The 23834-nt window shown below is 44.0% G+C and overlaps 1 protein-coding gene across 2 annotated transcripts in view; it reads left to right on the top strand.

The window, feature by feature from the left end:
- Dnah3 (dynein axonemal heavy chain 3) overlaps window positions 1-23834 on the top strand; it is a 162951-nt gene that overhangs the window by 95882 nt on the left and 43235 nt on the right. For both annotated transcript variants that reach the window (XM_075972063.1, XM_075972062.1), the window contains exons 41-48: window positions 9422-9525; window positions 12678-12972; window positions 15147-15326; window positions 18516-18639; window positions 18743-18899; window positions 19146-19289; window positions 21463-22129; window positions 23221-23386. In XM_075972063.1, coding sequence (XP_075828178.1) covers window positions 9422-9525; window positions 12678-12972; window positions 15147-15326; window positions 18516-18639; window positions 18743-18899; window positions 19146-19289; window positions 21463-22129; window positions 23221-23386 — 1837 coding nt within the window. The remainder of the gene's footprint in view (window positions 1-9421; window positions 9526-12677; window positions 12973-15146; window positions 15327-18515; window positions 18640-18742; window positions 18900-19145; window positions 19290-21462; window positions 22130-23220; window positions 23387-23834) is intronic.

Genomic DNA, 23834 nt, shown 5'->3' with positions numbered 1-23834 from the left:
TTTTGGCTATATATCCAAAGGATGCTCAATCGTGCCACAAGGACATGTGCTCAACTATGTTCATAGCAGCATTGTTTGTCATAGCCAGAACCTGGAAACAACCTAAATGTCCCTCAAGCGAAGAATGGAAAAGAAAAATGTGGTACATTTACACAATGGAGTACTACACAGCAGAAAAAATAACGGCAGCTCGAATTTTGCAGGAAAATGGATGGAGCTAGAAAACATCATTTTGAGTGAGGTAACCCAGACACAGAAAGACAATGATCACATGTACTCACTCATAGGTGGTTTTTAAACATAAAGCAAAGAAAGCCAGTCTACAAACTACAATCCCAGAGAATTTAGACAACAGTGCGGATACTAAGAGAGACATACATAGACATAATCTACATAGGAAGTAGAAAGTAGAAAAAGACAAGATCTCCTGAGTAAATTGGGAGCATGGGGACCTTGAGGGATGGTTGAAGGGGGAAAGAGGTAGGGAGGGGAGCAGAGAAAAATGTAGAGCTCAATAAAAATCAATTTAAAAAGAAAAAAAAATTAACTGTTGACTGAGGCCTCTGTCCCACCCAGTCCTGCAGTTCAAGTAGAGGCAAGGCAGTCACATCTTGTTTCCTCTGTGTCTGGATGAAAACCGCAGACTGAAACTCCCCTCTTCTCAGAATTCTCATTGCCCTGCCTATATATCCTGCCTGACTACTGGCCAATCAGTGTTTATTTAAAATGCAAGTGACAGGGTACAGACCATTGTCCCGCAGCAATTAACTGCTTTGGGTTTTGTGGATTTTTCTCAAGTAATTTTCTGCTGCCAATTTAATTTTTTTCTGCTATAATTTCATTATTTATCTTGGATTAAGTTTGCCCTTATTTTTCTAGTTTTCTAAAATGTATTTTCATTGATGATTTTTAGATATTTCTCTCTTTGCTAAAATTCTCATGGATTGCTTCCACCACATCCCATAGGTATTGAAACCTATTTTAAATTGTGTTTAGGTCATAATATTTTTTAATTTCTCTTGATACTGTTTTCCTCATGTGTATGCAGTGTGTGTCTGTGTGTATGCATGTGCACATGTCTGCGGATACCTGTGCATATGTGTGTATGGAGATGCACAGTTGATGTTGGTTATCTTTGGTTAGTCTCCACCTTATCTATGGGGGCAGAGTCTCTCACTTGAACACAGAGCTTGTAAGTATAGCTAGTCTGTCTAGCCAGCTTGCTATGGGAATCCCACCTCCACCTTCTGAGTGCTGAGATTACAGGTAAACCACCAAGCCCAACCTGGCATTACATGGGATGCGAACTCTGATCTCCATCATTGCTGGCTTGGCAGCAGCAGAGTTTTAACCTCTGAGCCCTGAGCCATCTCCTTAGCCCTTGGAACTTTTTTGATCCGTGTGTCAGTTTCATCTAATCTTGAAGGACTTCAAGATTTTCTAGCTATCTTTCTCTTACTGGTTTCTATTCTAATTCTACTGTGTTCCAGGAGTATATAGTGTATAATTTCTATTATTTTAAATGTGTTAAATGTTTTATAGCCAAGAATGTGGCCTGTCTTGGCGAACATTCCATGCAAGTTTGAAAAGAATGCATCGTCTGCTGTTCTCAGATAAAGTGATGCATAAGTATCATGTACATTCAGTTGGTTGACGATGGCCGTGTTCATTTTAACTACCTCTGACTCATTTTCTCGCTGTTAGTGACTGATAGAGGCTCTCAAATGGTTCCAATTATAATATGGATGTACCCGTTTCTTCTTAGCACTATCCACTTTTCCTTGTGTGTTTTTGTCATTCTATTCATATTTGAAATGTACAAACAGAATGTAATTAAATTTTCTTCTCTCTTTAGCTAGAAGTGAGGCTGAATTTTATATATAGTGGTAGCTTGTTGTTCATGTGTTCTTTATTTAATGTTCTATTGTAGGTTGTGTTTTGTTTTTTCCTTTGACAGACTATGTCTAGACATAGGTCTCTTTTTATTCATTCTGCCTGGAATTTGATGCTTCTGTTTAGTCAGCGAGGGAAGCTGTATTTTCTGGCTTCTGTATCTATTATATCACATTTGCTTGGTTTTTGTTTTGTCCTTTGGTGGTGGGTTTTCATTTTAATATCAGTCACCCACAACTTCAATTAGCCTCCCGTCCACCTTGAATAATATTAATCAAACCTTTGCATAGTTTGTTTCCTGCCATTTTTTAACATAACGATTAAAAGCAGAGCCCAGAATGAAACAGCCGAGGATGGGATTCTGGCTCCCACACTTACGAGTTGGCGTACTTGAAGCAAATTCCTTAGCCTCTCTCTGTTTCCACAGTCTAAAATATGTACAACAATAATAGAGCGTGTCTGTGGTGTTCCTGGAAGAATTAAAGGAGTAATTGCATATTAAGTACTTAAGATACTTTGTAGTATAGTGATGCTATATAGTATAATACATAGCATAATTGGTATAGTTTTATATAGGTATCATATAATAGTGTGAACCAAGTGTTATCAATTGCTGAGCATCCCTGTCACCCTTGTCATTGTTCCTGGTAGACTGGACATCTCACTTGTGATCGTACCTTTCCATCTCGTCTCAGCTTATTTTCTCCTTCTGATTTTCTGTTCCTGTTTTGTTTTTGTTTTTCTAACTGATGCCTTTTGCAGCTTGCTAAGGATGCTAAGCCATTTCCTGATGCTAGGTCACATCCTGAACACATTTCAGGAATACACCCCTCAGGTTGGCCTCCACTCTTCATTTACACTGCATTTCCATATATTATTTTCTGCTTTCCTCTGCCCTCAAGGAGAGTCTGTGTATTCTCTGTGTCTGCAGACATAGGTCAGGAGTTGCCTTTGACTCCACTCTTGGTCCACTCTGCAACGATATCTTCCCTTCCTCTTTGCATCAAGAGGGCCAGTAACATAAAGAGTTTCCACTCTTTTCCCAGGTAACTTCTTCTAGAATGTCATGAGCACTCTGATGACCTCATCTCCTCTTTCTTTGTCCTGTCAACTGTGTAACACCCAAGAAACCAGAATTGCCAGAACACATTGTCAACTGGCTTCTTTACATACTCCATGGTTGTAAGCCACCCAGTAGCTTTGATTCAGAAAGGGCTTTAGTGGGCTGGGGATGTGATTCAGTGCCTCAAGTATTTGCCACACAAGCAAATGAAGATTGGATCCCCAGAACCTACATAAAATTCCCAGTATATGGGGCAGGTCATCTAGAGTTCCAGCCTCAGAAGGTGGAAGCAGCAGATCCCCAGAGCAAGCTGGTTAGTTAGACTAGTCATATTGAAAATATCTGGGCTTGATTGAGAGAGCTTTCTTCGAAACCAATAAGAAGGAATCTATCATAATTTCCAACAGCAACTTTGGGCCATAGGCACACAGGTACCTATATAGACATACACACATGTGAACAAACATATTCATACATACCATACACACATATACATAAAAGAAGTAAACAATAAAAAGCTGTTGGCAAAACTAAAATGACCCACCTCGAGTAACCACTGCGAACAAATGTTTAGAAAATTAACTTTACTTTTGTCCCCATGATAAATAACTACTCTCTTCCTGATAGTTTTCAAACTTATCGTTGATTTTAATTATGATCCGAATAAATAATACTCATAGGATATCTTTAAAATGAATCCAAGGGACTGTATGCTCTAGATTAAAGGACAGTTGATTGGCCGGGATCCAGTGACAACATATGATCAACTAATACCATCTGTTAGAAGCAGCCTTTTCTGTTTGTTTGGTCTGTGCGTAAGGATTCTGTGGCTCCGTCCTTTGGAGGCCACCTCTCTGAATCCACAGTGCCATTTGCTATGACCCTCCGCATCCCCCTTTCTCACTGTGCCCCACGATCCTCTTGTCCTCTCAACTATGGGAAAATGGTGGAGTGAAGGGGGAAGAAGGGGATGGTTCCTCCGTCCTCACGAAACAGTAGCTGACAAGCAGGAGAACAGCCGCCTAATTTTCAGTACATTTTTGAGCAGTCATGGGAAAGAGACCCGGCTTCCTTTCCTTTCTTCCTGACTCACTTGATTCCGCTCTGTGCTAGCCGGTTTCCCATTACAGATATTACAGATGCCTGAAATGCTCAACTTAGAAGAAGGCTCACAGCTTTGGCTACCTCAGCCCGGAGTCATTTGGTGTGTGGCCTGAGATGAGACAGCACAGGGCACAGAAAGCCGCTCACCTCCTGGTAACCAGGAAACCAGGAGGAGGAGTAGGAAGAGCTGGCATCTGTGGGAACGTGTTTCCAAAGGCCTTGCTTCCTTCTACTGGATCCTGACTCCGAAAGGCTCCACCCACTTCCAATAGGGTTTAACACATAGGCCTTTGGGAGATGTTATTCAATCTGGTGCATCTTTCTTCATCCAGTTCACCTGCTTTCTACTTAGAAGAGAGTCTACCAGGATTCTTTCAGTGTTTCCTCCCAGGGACACAGTTCTTTTATTGTCTTTTGCCTACCTAAATAGTAGCAAATCAAGACACTCCTAACCAGACCCCAGTTAACACCAAAGGGGTATGCCTTTAAGGGCTGGGTGCACTTTTTATGTTATAAACTCTATTAAGTCATAGTTTTCATGTTGTGATTCCTCCAGTTAATTATACGAATCAGTGACTTAGGAAACTGACCCAATGCAGCCATCACCACAACCCGGCTTTATCACCCCTGCAAGATCCTTCGTGAATGTTTTCAGTTCATCTCTGTTCTCCTCACTCACGGGCAGCTGAGGATTTAGTAGTTCGTGTATGTGCAATTGTGTAACATACAGCCTCTGGATTTGGTCTCACTTTCTTATAATCCCCTGAAGACCCTTCAAATCCTTTGCAGCTTTTTCACAAGCATCGAGGCAAAATTTCTATGTGTAAACTCTGACGTCATGGGATGCTGTTTTCTTGGATTTTCATGACCTAGTGTTGATAGAGGCTGCTTGTTCATTTCCCAGTCACCCAGACCAGAAATAATCACACACAGAAACTATATTAATTGCAATACTGTTTGGCCAATAGCTTAAGCATATTGCTAGCTAGCTCTTATATCCTAAACTAATCCATCTCCATTAATCTCTGCATCACCACAAGGTCATGGCCTCCAAGCAAAGTTTCAGCAGGCTCCAGCAGAGACATCTGTCTCCTGTGGCGGCTACATGGCTTCTCCCTGACCCCACCTATTCTCTCTATATATCTCTCTTCCAGCCTGGCTATATTCTGTTTAGCCATTGGCCAAAAGCAGTTTCTTTATTAACCAATGGCAATAAAACATTCATAGCATACAGAGGGGTCTCCTACATCAACCTAGGAACCATGAGGGTAAATGGATATTGCCAATAAGAGCAAAGGAGTATTCTTTAAGGACAGCAAGCATACCTTTGGAGGGATCTGTCAAGGTTGGGTTGGCATCATTGAGAGATCCTTGTCTATCAGCCAGGGTTTTTCTGTCCAGATAATGTCCCATTTCCCTCTGTCAGCTACTATTGTGTGACCTTTGAAAGGTCACTTATCAGTCGAAAAGTTTGCTTTATTCTTCAAGTGGGGAAGGAAGCAGAGGCGCTGAGATGCTCAAAGGTAACAGCATTTATTCTCTTCGATTTCTGCTCTGTTCTCCTTCTTCCCCTCATGCCTGGACCAGAGTTTGAATGACAGTCATAAGGCAAAGGAAACAAAAGTGATTCTAATGAAAAGCAGAGGCCTGGAACAGCATCGGCAGATGCCTTCCTGTGTGCCCAGGGCTCCTTCAGATGCTTGACAGATACAGACGACTCCGTCCATCTCCACAGTGATTTTCTAGACCTGGCTTAGACTCAGATCCGCTTCACAGATGTGCAAAATGGTAGCGCTGGCCAAATTACATCGCTGGTAGCCCATTTTTAGTTAAATCTCTGCTCTTTGGCCTAAATGTTCCTGAATCAGGCCACAGACTAGTCCAACATCACAAAAGAAGAAGAAATATATTACTGGCACATGCTTTTTAGTCTCTTCTTACTTTCTTATAAAACTAAATCTCTCAAAGAAGACTGGTGAGAAAATGCCCTTAGTTCACACCACCCTGTTACAGGCATTTTAGTTCTCAAAATGTGCTTTTTTCCTACGGCTCTGTCTGCTGTTACATCCTTTTACATAGTGTCCACAATGCTATATGTCTATTTTTAAACTCTACTTTTATTTTTTGTCAGTGAGGAGGATCAAACTCAGGTTTTGGAGGATATTAGACCCGTGCTCTACTCCTGAGCTAAAACTTCAACCCTTGCTTTTGTTTTTGTTTATTCTGTCTTATGTTTGAGATAGGTTCTTACTATGTAGTCCGGGTTACACAGAGAAACTCTGTCTCAAAAAAAACCAAAAATAGAAAAATAAAAATGTCATACCAGAGTGACTTCTGACTCAGACTGGAGAGATGGCTCAGAGGTTAGGAGTACTGGCTGCTCTTCCAAAGGGCGTGAGTTCAATTCCCAGCACCACATGGTGGCTCACAACCACTAGTAATGAGATCTGGTGCCCTCTTCTGGCCTGCAGGGATGCATGCAGGCAGAACACTGTGTACATAATAAACAAATAAATCTTTTTAAAAAGTTTTTAGAAGACTCAAGGAGTGACTTGGATGTCTGGAGACAGCAGTGGAAGCGGCAGCCCAATCTTAGACTTCTCAGGGTACATGGATGGCAGCTAGCAGAGGAGGCGGACAAGGGCTGAGAGTCTTTACTTCGACAGCAAAGCAAAATAGGAAACTTGACCAAAATAGAACAAGGGGGGGGGGGAATGAAGTCAAGCGTGGAGGAGTTAGCGTGGTCTGAGGAGCCCCTCCCTGCCAGCGAGCACGAGTTACCAGAGCCACAGCTCAAGACAACCTCAGAAAGCTGGTGCTAAGTTCTCAGTAACAGACATTTTTAAAGTGAAAAAAAAGTCAGAGAGAAGAAAGAGAAATAGATGTCCTGTAACAGCAGCAGAGGAAGAAGAGACATTAGGAAAGATCTGTCTGCTCAGCTTTTTGAGAGACCCCTGCTGAGTCGGTGGCTTGGTGGCACAAGACCCTCTGAGAACCACTCTCGGGGAGCCCAAGACAAATGCCACCCATGTGCTAGATGGTGGGTAAGAACACTGAAGCAGACGGTGCAGTGTTCAGCAAGGGGAAGCCTGGTCAGAGTTGGAGGTGCAGGGGAATGCAGACTCAGGTTTAAAGTGAGTGTGCACTGAACATTGGAAAGGACTGTCCAGGTATGGGGCCTGCATTCTCAGCTGAACCCCTGAAGGACCAGTCAAACACACATGCACGCATACACATACACACACACATGCACGCACGCACGCACACACACACCTTTGTGGAAGCAGTATTCTTACAGTGAATAATGAGTCTCTGAAGCTCAAGAGCCTCCTCTGCTTCACAGTCTTCTGCTCCAACTAAGAAAAGTTAAACATCTTTTGTGGGAGACAGGATCTTACCATGTATCCCAGACTGGCCTCAAAATGGTACCCCTCCTGCCTTAGCTTTCTGAACACTGGGATTACAGGCTTTCCCAATACACATAGCTAAATCTAATATCCTTGTTTAAAAACTGCACATGTTGGGGGCTGGAGAAATGGCTCAGAGGTTAAGAGCATTGCCTGTTCTTCCAAAGGTCCTGAGTTCAATTCCCAGCAACCACATGGTGGCTCACAACCATCTGTAATGAGGTCTGGTGCCCTCTTCTGGCCAGCAGGCATACACGCAGACAGAATATTGTATACATAATAAATAAATATTTAAAAAAAACTGCACATGTCATGTGATCCCATTCTTGTAAAATAGTTTCTCGGCAGTGTATCGTTGTATCGCTAATACATTAGTGCCCCAGGAGGATGGGCTGCAGGAACTATCATCAAAAGGTTATTTCTCCATGTGACATTTTTATGTGGCACTACTCATGGTGAGATAGGAACAGACATCGACTTGTTTCCTATGGGCAGCCAGTGATGGACCACAGTAAGGATAGCACCAAAGTCCAAATTGGTGAAGCAATGAGTTTCATTGAGTTACCTTTCAGGAATTGGGGTGAGGGGATACTTATGGGAGCAGAACTGTGTCAGAGACAGCTGCATCACTAAAGCCCACCCCAGCCTGAGTGTGAGTCCACAAAAGCAGGAGACCTGGAGCACACTGTGCCACTGCAGACAGTGAACAGACTGGAGAGTGTCCTTTCCAGGAAGCTGTTGGTCTGAGTCTCTCTCTGCAGTTCTCACCGCTCATATATGCTTGGGAAGGGAACTAGAGTATCTGGCTGGTTTCAGGGATTTTGAGTTGTTTATTTACCCAGCTGAAGGAGCTTTCCTGCAGGATGGAATGTTTCACCTCCCCTTAGAACATCCTGTCTCTAAACCTTCCCTCCGAGATGGAGGTTTTACCTGGGAGGAAATTGCTATACAAGTAGAGATTTAGAGTGGTTTATTAATTTTGTTATTTAAAAAGTGTTGTTTTTATTAATAAGAATAATTTGGCTTGAGGGACTGTGGAGATGGTTCAGTCAATTAGGTGCCTGCCACCCAAGCATGAGGGCCTGAGTTCGATTCCCCAGAATCTACATAAAATGCCAGCACAATGGTACATGCCTGTAACACCAGTGCTGAGGGGCACAAAGACAGGAAGAGCCCTGAAATTCGTTGAGCAATCAGTCTCTCAGAGTCAACGAGCTTCAGGTTCAGTGAGCGACTCTGTCTCAAAATAATAAAGGCAGAGAGCTATCGTGACATCAGTTCTGACTCCCACAGTCATGAGTACATATGTGCGTACATATCTGCTTACACACATGCGCATGTTCATACCAACAAGTACATACACCACACATACAGGGAGGCGGGGGGAGAGAGGAATAATTTAACTGAGCGTGTAAGGCTAGCACTAGGGAGGCTGAGGTAGGAGCATCACAAATTTAAAGCTAGGGAGCTGCCAGATGGCTGCCAAGGGTGACGACCTGAGTTTGACCCCTGGGACCTACATGGTAGAAAGAGAAAACTGACTTCCGTAAATTGTCCTCCAGCCTCCACACACACGCTATGGCATGCCTTTCCCACAGATAATTAAACAGCTGCATGTACTCTTAAAAATAAGTTGTAAGCTAGGTTTGGCTACATAGTGAGTCCAAGCCCAATGCAATTGAACATTACTACAGAGCAGATCCCTGTCTCAAAGAATGAAAATAAGAAAATTTTACATAATCTTCACTTATCATTTTATATGGATAATAAAGACACTGGTCTTTTCAATTTTTTGCTCCAGTTTGTAGTTACCAGAGACAGGTTAAGTGTCACCGCGATTGTCCCGGCCTGATAGTTATGTGTTTTAGATGCCTATAGCTAGAGCAATCAAACTCTTCAAATACGAAAGTTAACCTTGGTCTGCTAATGGCATGTTCTGTTTCCTTGGATGCAGGAAGCATCTATGATTTTTACTTCCTCAAACAAGGTGGTGGACAATGGAATGCATGGACAGAATACATCACCAAAGAAGAAGAGACTATCCCTGCAAATGCAAAGGTAAAAGAAATGCCATGGCGGCCGGGCGATGGTGGCGCACGCCTTTAATCCCAGCACTCAGGAGGCAGAGGCAGGTGGATCTCTGTGAGTTCGAGACCAGCCTGGTCTACAAGAGCTAGTTCCAGGACAGGCTCCAAAGCCACAGAGAAACCCTGTCTCAAAAAACCAAAAAAAAAAAAAGAAAAGAAAAGAAATGCCATGGCTTCCAGAATTTCCCAAGAACCCTTCCAGGGGGAAGAACTGTTGGCAGGAGGCCGCTTGTTTGTTTCCCGGTTGCCCATCCATCCCCGAAATAACCACACAGAAACTGTATTATTTGCAATACCGTTTGGCCAATAGCTTAAGCTTATTTCTACCTAACTTATATCTTAAATTAACTCATTTCTATTAATCTGTGTATTGCCACATGGCTGTAGCTTACCAGGCAAAGTTCTGGCATCTGTCTGCTCTGGCAGGTACATGTGTCTGTTCTGGCAGGTACATGACTTCTCACTGACTCCGCCTACTCTCTCCCTGTATATCTCGTCGAGCCTGGCTAAATTCTGTTAAGCCACTGGCCGAAAGCAGCTTCTTTATTGACTGATAAAAGCAACACATTTACAGGACTTCCCACATCAATAACTACCTGTGAGCATTTCCAGGAAGAGCTGTGCAAAGATCAAACCTTCAAAAGCATAGAGGTTAATAGCAGAGAGACCTAGATTCCTTATGTGGGCTTCAAGCTCCTTGCCTCAGTTTACCCAACCATATAATGGAAGAAAAAACAATAAAAGATGATCACCAAGATTGAAGACAGTATACACACCCATGTGGCACATAGTAGGAGTTAGAAAGGTATTTGTCACTATTCTGATTATTGTTATTATCCTTATGGATCATAATTACCTCTTGGTCATCTAAGCCTTAAAAATCTAATTTATATCCTCAGAAAAAGATTTCCTCCAGCAGAACTCAGAAAAACAGGTTCTAATCAATGAATTTTCTGGGTAGTGGCTAACTCACATATATCCAGTCCTACAGAGAATACACAAAGTGAGCACTCCTGTGCCTCTATTAGTACAACCTAGTAGATGTTATTGATCTTTCTGAGGTAACTGTGCAGCTCTTCAGAGAAGGGTCACAGATGGCAACAGATGGAAATGCGAGGCTATCAATAAACCAGGCAGGACCACAGATGCTCTTAGAGATGCCTTATGCAGGGAGACTCTGCTGCTCTCAGGGCACACACTTTAGGGGCCAGTGCTGAAAGAAACCCCAGCACTGAGATCCTCAGCTTGAATTGTCCTTATACAGCTCTGTTGTCTGAATTTTGTGGATTTGAAATTGTACTAAGTTCATATGGACAGGAGCCCAGTGTAGAAAGTATTTTAAGCTCCAGTGGGTATTTTCCCCTTGTCAAACAAGCATTCAAGTAGCTGAAAATAACACTGTATGAAAGCCAGCTGGCTTCAAGTTCCTGGTCTCAACTACAAAATGGGCATCTTGAACCTGGTTCTGCATTCAGCATTGCTAAAGGGATGGGTGACTTCATGGAGAATCCTGGCCTGCTTGCAGTCTGTTTTTACCATGTCTTAAAGGGTTCCAGGGAAGACTTCAGGATGCTTCAAGCATGACATCCTTTGAATGCATCCTCTTACTACACTTGATCCTTCTCTTCTCTGCTCTATGAACACATCCATCTGCTTCCTTTCACCTAGCCAAATTGTTTCCAAAAGAAGCAAGCTTTTGTTTGCAAAGGCTTCCAAGTTGCATAGATTTGGTGGCACCCAAATCAAGGTCAAGTTTGGTTTGGGGAAACAACATTTACAAACTGCAGTGTGAATGGTACTTCCCAGAGCCGCACAACACAGCAGATCAAGTTCATGCCTCCTTTTCAAACTAGACAGATGAGACCGCTAAGTAGAATACACATCTGCCCAGCCTTTGCCCTGCCCCACCTAAGAATCAGCTGTGATCAAAATGATTGATAACAGACTTTAGACTCAGAGAATTCAAATGAAGGTAGGATAGTCTACCCAAAGTGATAAAGATTCCAGAAGCCATGATTGAGGTCTCCAAACCCATTTAGAATCCTCAGAGCCAAGAAGAATATGTTCAATTTCCATCTTGAAAACTTGAGTGATTCAGTGAGCACAGGTTTTGAAACACAGACCTCAAGGTTGGGGAAGGTGGGTCAGGAATAAGAAAAGTCCAGGGCTTATATTGCATTAGCTTTGTGTCGCTGTGGTAGGATGTTAAGAGAGTCAGCTTAGAGGGGAAATGCCAACTGTGTCTGCTGGATCTATATTGTACTCCCTGGGCCCCATCATCACCCAGCTGGTGCTAAGGTATACTATTACTACAGGAGGGCTTGACAGAGAAAACCTACTCACTTCATGACACCTAGGAGCAGAGAGAGCAAAAGAGGACAGGGATAGGATAAAGTCCTGAAAAAAATGTGCTCCAAAGACCCCTCTACCCTCTTCAATGGTTCTTATTTCTTAAGTGTCTACCGGCTTCCAATAAAGCAATGAGTCATGAACCCATCAAAGGATTAATCTACTGATGGGGTCAGAACCTCAGGATCCAATTACTTCACAAAACCCTCACCTCTGAACATTTCAGCATTGGATATCAGACCTTCAGCACTTGAGCATTTGATGACATTCCAGGCCTAGACCATAACACACCTAAACCTTTGAGCCATTGTGGCACGTGGAAGGTGGATCTTGCTTGAGACAGGGGGATCTTGCTTGTTTGAAAGGAAGTCTCTGAGATAGAAGCTAGACCCTGATCCTTATGGTTAATGGTTTTTATGCCAGTTTAGTATTAAGAATGTAGACTTTGGAATCATACAAGCTGGAATTCAAGTCCCTGCCTTTCTACTTAGGTCCTATGTCTCTTAGACAAACTGAAAACTCTGCTTCTGCAGGGACCATAGCACTCACCTTTATGTGTTTGGTCCCATTCGATATCTGACAACTGTGTTTTGAATGTCATTTATCCCCATTTCAAAATTGAAATTGAAGGCCCTTGGAAGGTTAAATGATTACTCAAGGTCATAAAGATAATTTCAAAAAATGGAGCTACAGTTCAAAGCCAGATCCCTTGAATCCCAAGGCCTAGTCTTCCTGGTCCAGGACCAAGATTTTCTCGCATCTTTGTAAAAACAGGTATCAGACCTCATCATCCCCACCATGGAGACTGCCCGGCAATCCTTCTTCTTAAAAACCTACCTGGACCATGAGATTCCGATACTGTTCGTGGGTCCTACCGGCACTGGCAAATCAGCCATTACCAACAACTTCCTTCTCCACCTTCCCAAAAGTATCTACTTGCCCAACTTCATCAATTTCTCTGCCAGAACTTCAGCCAACCAGACCCAAGATATCATCATGGCTAAGCTGGATCGCCGGCGGAAAGGCCTTTTCGGGCCTCCCATAGGGAAGAAGGCGGTGGTGTTTGTAGGTAAGGCATTGACTTGGGTCTGGGTAGACCAAGTCCTTGGACCCAAGCTGCAGCAGCTCAGAGCTTCCTTACTCTCTCCAGCAAATGTTTATCTTTCCTTCCAACACCACGCCTCCATCTCACCTCCTTCTGCCTTCCCTCCTTTGTTCCTTCCTTCTGTTCCTCTTTCCTTCCCTCCCTCCTTTCCTGACTCTCCTTTCCTCTCTGCTTCCCCTTTCCCTTCTTCATAGTGAACAGCATTTCTAGGAGACTGTGGTGGTGGCAGCTAAACTCTGACACCTCCAGAGGTAATATTTGTGTCCACTTGCTTCAGATATGTGAGTTGTCAGCAAGTGACAGCAGATAAGTGGGCGTTGGCAGTCATTAAGGAAAGGAACCCAATAGTTGCCTAGAAAATGTCTGTGAAGTAAGAACAGAGACATTTTCTCAACGTTCACCTTTGTACAAAGCATTTCCTCGTTTTTTTTTTTTTCATTTTCCAATTGAGCCTCAGACCTGAATGAGATTAATCATCATCATGATTGTACTAGCCTGGCTGCTGACTCAGGAGGTACTCATAATGCCCCTGCTGTCTTGGGTCATCTTGAGTCCTGTACTTCTAACTCTTGTATTAATAACACATGTTTCGTGGTTCTATTTATATCCCTGTGGACGCACATCATCTCCTGAAAGGCAAGAATCTTGTCTGTTTTAGTTTTCCTTTCTCTTCTGTCCTTCCTTTCTTCCCCTCCCTCCAGGTCTCCCACCCTTTTAATGACATATCCAAAACCAGTTTAAGCCTTTGCTGCTAAACCAAGCTGGGTTCCTGTATCATTTCCAACCCTAGGTATAGTTTGACTTAATTATTTACCTCGAACACACAGGTAATGCTATATCCTTTAATGCCATGTTTGCATGAGTTTATTTTTCTAAAGTTCCTAAAATGTTGACTCACACAAACTGACCGTTCTATCAGTAATTGTTGAAGAGAAATGAAGAGAGCCTTTGCTGGATTTGATGTCTCCCATGTACCAAGACTGAGCCATGTGTTCCAGGAGGAAAATGTCCTTGTGCTTAAGAGACCCTGTGTCCCATTCTTGCCATTTTGAGCCTCACCAAAAGCCCTAGTTCAAGGCCTTGCTCCCTGCAGAGTTCAGCTATTGTAATGCCCAATCAGGAGAAAAGGTTCTTACTCAGTAGTCCAGGACTTGCTTAGCACGTAGAGGTTCTGGGTTCAATCCCCATCACACTAAAATGTCTATGTTAGTTGGCAGACAGCATGTCTATAGTATAAGATGTAGTGGTATATTATTTTCATAAATAAATTTTGCCTGAAAACCAAAACTAAAGCCACTAGAGGTCAGATAATGGTGACATACACCTTTAATCCCAGGATTTGAGAGACAAATGAGATGGATCTCTGTGAGTTCAAGGCCACCCCAGGCTACACAAGATCAGTGTAGAAACAAATTCAGGTGGTAGTGGCTCACACCTTTAATCCCAGTACTGGGGAGTCAAAGGCCTTTAATCCCAGCACTAGAGGGAATATAAAATGGGAGGAAAGAGAGACAGTTGGCTTAGTTTATGGTCGCCCAGCCTTGGTAGAAATACAATTTCTTTTTTTATTATTTATTTATTTATTATGAATACAATACTCTGCCTGCATGTGTAACTGCACCCCAAAAGAGGGCACCAGATCTCATTACAGATGGTTGTGAGTCACCATGTGGTTGCTGGGAATTGAACTCAGGACCTCTGGAAGAAGAGTCAGTGCTCTTAACCTCTGAGCCATCTCTCCAGCCCTAGAAGTACAATTTCTCTAGTGACTTGACTACTTTGCTTTTCTGTTTTTTGAGTCAAACCCCAACTTCTGTCTCTGGGTTTTTATTATTTGTGTTACAATTTGAGATAAGCCTGGGTGTCTCAAGACAGAAAACACACCAAAAGGAAAGTTTTGGCAGGGCCTTCACTGTCATACGCTTAACAAAATGTCTATGACACAGTAGACAGTGTATTTTGGCTAAGAAAGAAAACCCTTTCGCATCTGGTCAAGATGTCTACTGGCTGGGTCTAGAATAGGGGTGGGGGTCACTGGAAACAGACTTTCTCATGAAGGGAGCAGTCATTGGTTACCCCTGTAAGACCAGAGGGTCCCATGTACTCACAGTGTGTGTGGCTATGACTTCCTTCTACAGATGACCTCAACATGCCAGCCAAAGAGGTGTATGGAGCCCAGCCCCCCATCGAGCTGCTGAGACAATGGATTGACCATGGTTACTGGTTTGACAAGAAAGATACAAACAGGCTGGACATTGTGGATGTTCTGCTTGTGACTGCCATGGGCCCCCCTGGTGGAGGAAGGAATGATATCACTGGTATGTCTAGGAAGAGGATTTATTCCTCTCTCCAGTCCCCTGCAGAGTGGGCTATCATGGATGAATTGGTTCAGGGCCTTCTGACAGGAGAAAATGTGTAGTATGCCTTTGCACACAACTGGGAAGGTTTGGGTTAGCACCAGACTTCAAGTTGGAATCTGCATGTGGTGGGATGGGAAGATGACCAGAGTCCGTGAGGAAGTCTTTGTGTATTCACCGAAAAGGGGGTTCATAGGAAGAGGAGAGCAACCCGGCTGCATTTGCCTTGGATCTGAGCACGGCAAAGTCTAGGGAACCTTGAAGCCATAGGGAGTTTTTTATACTACTGTTTTCTTTGGCTCGTTCAAGCAGGAATGCGCTTCCAGAACACATAGCAATGGGTAGTTTTCAAGTTCAGCCATAGACAGGATCTCTGCAAAGTGCCTGTCATGGAAGCTGGTCCTCAGCAACTGCCAGGAGCATGTCTGTAATCACACGATATCGAGCACAGCACTGGACCCAGCGGCAGCACCCATGTTCCATGGGGGCTCAGGGAGTGCCAGGTGAAGGGAGCTGAGTGGGTTTGTGGGGTGACCTAAGGGGAGAAAGGAAACAGTGTTCCGCTCTGGACTGGGTCCTCTCAGGAAGTGAGGATGATCTGATGAATCAGTGTCTTAATTTTTATCCAGAAGTCTGTAAAAATGAAGAGAGCCCAATGCTGTCACTTGGTAAAGAAGCTGAGTCACCCTTATTAGCTGTGGAGGAGGAAACTGGGTCGCTTTCATGGTTGGCAAAGCAATCTTGTTTCCATTGTAATCTGTCACTGTCAGGGAATGCTTACATTTGATGTTGATGCTTTTAGAGAGATTTATTTTTATTGTATGCGTATGAGTGTTTTGCTTATATGTATATATATGCAGTGCATTATATGTGTTCATGCATGTATACCAGCATATATATTATATATTTAATATATATATAATGTACTGCATGTATGCCTGGTGCCTGTGAAGGCTAGGATAGAGCACTAGATCCCCTGGAACTGAGGTTCTAGAAATGTATAAGCCTCCATCTGGTGCTGAGAACCAAACCCAAGTCCCCCGCAAGAGCAACAAGTACTCTTAATCACTAAGCCATCTCTCTAGCCCCCAATGCTGATGTTTAGTGAAGTGATATTCAGTAGGAAACCAACAACCTAGCCTATAATGCCAGTTATTAGTATTCAGATGGAGAAACTGAAGTTCAAGGCAATGTATTATGATTATTGCCAGCACAGTGATGGAGAACATGGCAACAAATAGTCCATGTTTGCCAAGCACAAAGAAAGCATAAATTAATGTTAAGTACTATTTTTTCATCAAAATACTGAGTGAGGCCCTCAAATTCATATACCTCCCAATCAGCAACATAGAAAATATCAGTCAGCCTCCGCATGTATACATATACTCATACACATATACCAACATGCACACGTATATATACCTCTATATACAAGTACATAAATCATACACATACACAATGGTACGAAGAGATTAAAAAAAGAGAACCCAACATTAACCTATGATTTACATACAAATACACACATAAACATACCCACATATGAATACACAAATACCAAACACACACATAAACATGCTCATGCAAGAACACAGACATACCAGACACATACCTACACATGAATACATATACCAAACAGACACACGCATGCACACACATACATTAACACATGAATACCAAGCGCACACACAGACACATAAAATCAATCTATTGTTAACTTTTTAACAAGAAAAATGTACATATGTATATTTTAAAGCTATTTATTTACTCTTATATGCATGAGTGTTTCACCTGGTTACCATGTGCATACAGTATCCATAGTGTCCAGAAGAGGGTGTTGGACGCTCTAGGCCTGGGATCACAGATTGTTGTGAGCCCCATATGGGTACTGAGAATTAAACCTGGGTCCACTAGAAGAACAGCCAGTGCTTTTAATCACTGAGTCATCTCTCAAGCCCCCTATATGTACATGTTTATATGTATGCTCACATACATAAAATTATAATACATGTGTGTGGGGAAAACACAGAAACTACATATTTACATATATATATTGTTATATGTATATGAAGAACTGAAGGAGGAATTTCGGAGAAAAGCCAGCAGTAATGGAACTCCAAGTTTTGGCTCTTCCCAAATCAGTATATCAATGTAAACAACTTACAGAGCCCAGTTCCCAAAATGCTAATGACTAGGAACAAAGGCAAGACAGCAACAGGACCTGTAAGTTCTGCACGTAGGCGAAAGAAAGCAGGAGGAAGCAGTGGGGTTCCACAGGCCTGAGAGGGCAGATTAGAGCATGGTAGTTAACCTGGGAACAGAGGGCAGTGAGGGAGACGCTATCTACAAAGCACTTTTTTAATTATTTGGCTATTCTACAGGAACCAGACATTTCCTTTAGTTTTTAAAAATAGTTTTGTGAGACTGATGAGATGGCTCAGCAGTGAAGAGCATGTGTTGATCTTGCGGAGGGACCTGGGTTCAATTCCCGGGACCCTTGCTGGGCAGTTCACAACTGCCTGTAACTGCAGCTCCAGGGGATCCAGTGACCTCTTCTGGAGTCCTCAGACACCAGCATTTATCCATGCGCAGACCCATACACAGACACATAGAAATCCGTGATTAGAAACTGCGGGACTGGAGCCATGGAGGATACCGTCTGCTTCCAGAGGACCTGGCTTTGATTCCCAGCACCCGCACGATTGCTCACAACTCTCGAGACTCTAATTTCTAGGGATCCCCATGCCCTTGGTCTCCAGGGCATCGGGTAATGCATAGTGCACAGACTTACACATAAAATAGCTAAACAAGCTTTAAAATAAATAAGGATGAAATATTAAAACATAAAGCAATCTGTGCCAGAGGAGGCACTGTTATGACTTCTGCAAACCATGGAGGCAGTCTGTATTCATGCTGAGCAACAGCGGCCCCTCCAGCCACTCATGGCTACGAAGCACATTTGAAGCAGCTGGTGGGACCGCAGAAGCCATTCTCCATGTTGTAGTTACTATTGAGTATAAATGACTGCACGCAGCTGGGCCGACGCATCGATGGCAGGGCTATAGAGCAGGAGAGCAGGGAGAGACGGACTCTTTCCCAGGGTCACCAGGTCTGGGAAGAATGTGTGCAGACTCCAGATCTATGTGTTCCCAGGACGATTCACTCGCCATCTTAACATCGTTTCCATCAACGCCTTTGAAGATGACATCTTAACCAAGATTTTCAGTTCTATCGCTGACTGGCACTTTGGGAAAGGGTTTGATGTCCTCTTCTTACGGTAAGAAGCTCCTGTAGCTTCCTGGTTATTGACCTGGTGGGGGGGGAGGGGTCCTAATTTCTGCTTGACTATGTGACTGGTCTGCCTCCTTCTTCCATCCAAGGTATGGGAGGATGCTGGTCCAAGCTACTCAGACAATTTACAGAGCCGCAGTGCAGAACTTCTTGCCAACTCCCTCCAAGTCACACTATGTCTTTAACCTTCGGGATTTTTCACGCGTGATCCAGGGGGTACTACTGTGCCCGCACACCCACCTGCAGGTCAGCCACTACTGTTCCTGTCTTGTGAATCTCTTGGCAGTATTCCTGGGTTGTACTAATAGTGTGGCTGATAGGATGGTCTTCCACTAATCACAAACTCTGTTCTTCAAAGTGTGCAGGACAGAGTACTTTATATCCCTTGTCTTATGTATACCTCACACCAACCCCAAAATTTAGAGACTTTTTGAGAATCATCTCCACAAGCACCACTTTTAATACATTCAAATGACTGTCTTTGGCCTCTAGGACTTGGAAAAATTTATCCGGCTTTGGATCCATGAGGTATACCGAGTCTTTTATGACCGTCTGATTGACAATGAGGACAGACAGACTTTCTTCAACCTGGTGAAGGAAACCACCTCCAATTGCTTCAAACAGACCATGGAGAAGGTGGGTCTTTTGTTTGTTTGTTTGTTTGTTTTTTGAGACAGGGTTTCTCTATGTAACTGCCTTGGCTGTCCTGGAACTCGCTTTGTAGACTAGGCTGGCCTCGAACTCACATAGATTCATCTGCCTTTGCTTCCTGAGTGCTGGGATAAAAGGCGTGCACCACTACTGCCTGGCAGGCAAATCTTATTCTAGAATCATCTGGCCTCAGAAACAGGCCCACATTAGTCTCAGACTCTAGATTCCATTCCCTGTGTAAAGACCACTCTTCTCCCCAAATCATGGAAAATGGCCCATCCAAAAATTAGTCTTTGATTTGTTGATATTTTACTTGGTCCAATTTTGCTTCATTTCTATGATAACATGTGTAAGTTTCAGTTCACTCAAAATGGTTAATATTATTTATTTTAAATTAATTTAAGGGACTAGAGAAAAGGCTCAGTCATTAAGAGCAGGTATCGCTGTTTCAGAGGACCCAGGTTTGACTCCTAGCACCCACAGTGAACAGATTACAATTTACCTCTAACAGGGCCTCCAAAGATTCCCCACCCCCACCTCACAAGCACTTGAACACACATGCACATACTCACACATAAACACACAGGAATGCTCATAACTAAAAACAAAAGAAAATCTTTACAAATAAAACTAATTTAACTTAAAATACACTCTAAGGTCAATTCATTTGGATCTGGGGAGGAAAACACAAATTTTTATAATCTGAACAAGACCCTGGTAAAAAACTCAACCAAAAGATTCAGTATCATGTACTTATGACCATTTTCTTCTTTATATTTTAAAAGTGATTTTTAAACCTATATATTTGCATCTGAATTTCCTTTACCAAGCAGTGGTTATATCCCCGAGGGAAACATAGGAGTGTCGTAGTATGCTGCATCCCGAGGCTGAGAGCAGAGGGATTGACAGGTCCTTGTATCCCTGTATCAAGAGTGGGAAACACCTAAAGCACCCTACTCTGTTGTAGGAGCTGCAGGCCGCATTCCTGCCACCCCAGCTCCTGGTCGCCTGGCTAGCTTATGCCCCGAAATAACAATACACAAATTGTATTCTTTTAAACACTGCTTGGCCCATTATATCTAGCCTCTTCTCGGCTAATTCTCGCACCTGGACTAGCCCATTTCTAATAATCTGTGTAGCCCACAAGGTGGCTTACCAGGGAGATTCTAGCCTATGTCCATCCTGGGTCTGAGCTTCATCGCGTTTCCCCGGGAGAGGGGAGAGGAAATGGCGTCTGTCTGAGGCGTCTTACCTCACTTCCTCTTCCTCCCAATATTCTGTTCTGTTTACTCCACCCACCTATGTTCTAACCTACGAGGGCCAAGCAGTTTCTTTATTTTTTAACCAATGACTTTCCTCCATCACTACTCTAGGCAGAGCAGGGGGGGGGGCTGTCGCCCACACCTCTGTTTGGTACAGAACCAAACATGGGAAAACAATGCCATCCTTCTCCTGCCTTCGGTGGGATCTTACAAGCCAATCACCTTTTAGCAACTCAGGGACTAGCAGAAGTATATATGGGGCATAGGTGTGTCTGTGAGGCTGAGCTTGGTGGCATACTCCTTTAATTCCGAGAGAATCTCTGCGAGTCCATGAACAACTTAATCTACATAGTTCCAGGCCAGCCTGGGCTACCCAGCAAGACCCTGCCTAAGAACAAACTAGCGAAAACGGTAGTCAGGGCTAGGGAGCTGGCTTAGTTGTTAAACGCACTTGCTGCTCTGCCAGTTTGGCTCCCAGCACCCACATCAGGCGGTCCACACCGTCTCTGACCTCTGAGCGTACACCCTCGTACACGTGACATATACAAAAAAATTAAAAAATTAAAAATATGTGTATATGTCCCTGTATGGAGGAATGTACATATACATATGGTGCCCTCGGGGTCAGAAGAGGCTCCCCTCCAATAGAAGAAGTTACAGGCAAGTGTGAGCTGTCTGGTGCTGGGACCTGAACTTGGGTCCTCTATGGAGCTGCACATGCTCTTGGCCACTCTGCCAGCCCCACACAGCTGTACTGTTCTTCTATCCAGCCGTCACAGCCACATATTGTTTAAAATGCTTCTGTTGACACGTCTCCCTTTTCACTCCCTCCCTCCTCCCCACAGCCAGCCTGGACCACAGGCTAAGGGCCCAGTTGACACTTGCCTTTCCCGCAGGTGCTTATCCACCTATCACCCACCGGGAAGATAGTGGACGATAACATCCGGAGCCTCTTCTTCGGGGATTTTTTGAAGCCAGAAAGTGACCAAAAAATCTACGATGAGATCATTGACCTGAAACTCCTCACCATGGTTATGGAGTACTATCTGGATGAGTTCAACAGCATCAGCAAGGCCCCCATGTCTTTGGTCATGTTCAAGTTCGCCATCGAGCACATCTCCCGGATCTGTAGAGTCCTGAAGCAGAACAAAGGCCACTTGCTCCTGGTGGGCATCGGGGGCAGTGGGCGGCAGAGTGCCACCAAGCTGTCCACATTCATGAACTCGTACGAGCTCTACCAGATCGAAATCACAAAGAATTACACAGGCAACGATTGGAGGGAGGACCTGAAAAAGATCATGCTGCAGTCCGGAGTGGCCACCAAGAGCACTGTGTTTCTCTTCGCGGACAACCAGATCAAGGACGAGTCGTTTGTGGAAGACATCAACATGCTTCTGAACACAGGTGACGTGCCCAATATCTTCCCAGCAGATGAGAAGGCTGAGCTCGTGGAAAAGATGCAGACGGCAGCCAGGACGGAGGGAGAGAAGATCGAAGTCACCCCCCTGTCCATGTACAACTTCTTTATTGAGAGAGTGAGGAAGAACCTTCACATTGTCCTTGGTGAGAAGTGGGAGAGTCTGCATGCCCTTGGTTCCCTGGCATCTTTAGGGTCTTCCCTAATCCAGTCTCCTTTCCTGACCCCAAAACTGATCTAATCCAGGCACCAACCAATGGTCACAATCTGTGCTTCCTCTGGCAATTTTTTTTCAATCTTGCCCCCAGACAACCGTGTTAAGCCTGTTCCGGTCTCTTCAGTTCTCTGAAGCCTTCAAGAAAGATCACAGCTTAGCACATTGCCTGGTGCAGACCACCAGGGTTCTCCTTGAAGGGTCTGGGCAAGCTCTCCATAACCCCAGCAGATGCGCTTAACTGTTCTCTCCTGGTCACCTTTCTCGGTCCCTACATCCCTCACGCTAGCCACGCCGCTGTGGCCTTTCTCAGATCTCACCTCTGCACCATCCTCTCCCGTGTCTGTTCTTGTTCATTCTAGATCTGTCTGATCCATTGATCCAGAGTGGGATTTTTTTCTGTGTTGCAGATAGGTGTGTGTGTGTGTGTGTGTGTGTGTGTGTGTGCACAAATTAAAATAATCACTTTCTGTTAGGATGGAGATCAAAGAACAAAACCTTCTTACCCACGTCTTACAAGGTCATCCACCAGATTGTTCCCCATAATCCTCTACCCTCCTCTGGAGCCTGATTCCTCTCCTGGCCCTTCAGCCACACTAACCTCTCAATACTTCCACCTATATATGCATTGTGCTTCCTGCAAACACCAAATAAACAGTGAACCAATAGCCTGTGGCTGAATGGAGATGGGGTCAAAAACAATCCATGAGCAACTTCTGTTAGTATCTAAACATGGGTACCTTACGTGAAAGCACAGAGAGAACAGATGGGACAAAGGGCTATATCCCCACTAAGGGACCCAAATGTGCATTCAGGAGATTAAGGGGAAAAAAGACTACCATAACACGTTGAGACACCATCATAAAAATATCCCACAATTCCTCTGTTTCCCAGGCTCTCATCATGGTTATTTACAACAGCATCCCCATCCAGAGGCATCATTGGCCTCTGGGGAACCTCTCCCTTCCCTTCGTTTCTCCAAGCCTTGGTAGAAGGGAACTAACCAAGCCTATTTGTTGCTAGCCATGAGTCCAATCGGGGATGCCTTCAGAACACGCCTGAGGATGTTCCCTTCGCTGATCAACTGCTGTACAATTGACTGGTTCCAGTCCTGGCCGACCGATGCCCTGGAGCTGGTGGCCAACAAATTTCTCGAGGACGTGGAGCTCGATGACAGCATTCGGACAGAGTAAGCGTCACTTTTAGCCCAGCACCCCAGGTGTTCCAGCTGAAATCCCAGCTGGCTGTTCATGTTCTTTTACAGAGTTCTCGGCTTACGGGCAGAAAACAGCTGACATTTTTAAATCAAGCAACATTTGTGTTAGCTGTTTAGTTCAGCACCTTTGCTGAGAAAGAAAGGTAGTGAGTGCCAGTGAGATAGCTCGGAAGGTGAAGGCCACTGATAGCCTGGGTTCGATCCCCAGGACCTACGTGGTGGAAGGAGAGAACTGACTCCTGCAAGCTGTCCTCTGACCTCCATGTGTTTGCCATGGTAGGTGCAAGCATGCACATGCATACACAGACACAGAAAAGAAGTCATATGTGATATGTAATTGAAACATGCTCTGTACTCTGGATGCTTCTCCAGATGCCAGAAATTGGAAAGTCCTGCAGAAGCCCTGGTGGTTCATAAAGGG

The sequence above is a fragment of the Microtus pennsylvanicus genome, chromosome 5 (assembly GCF_037038515.1).
Source record: "Microtus pennsylvanicus isolate mMicPen1 chromosome 5, mMicPen1.hap1, whole genome shotgun sequence".
Taxonomy (NCBI): Eukaryota; Metazoa; Chordata; class Mammalia; order Rodentia; family Cricetidae; genus Microtus; species Microtus pennsylvanicus.
The sequence above is the reverse complement of the archived record's forward strand: the minus strand, read 5'-3'. Positions and strand labels throughout refer to the sequence as shown.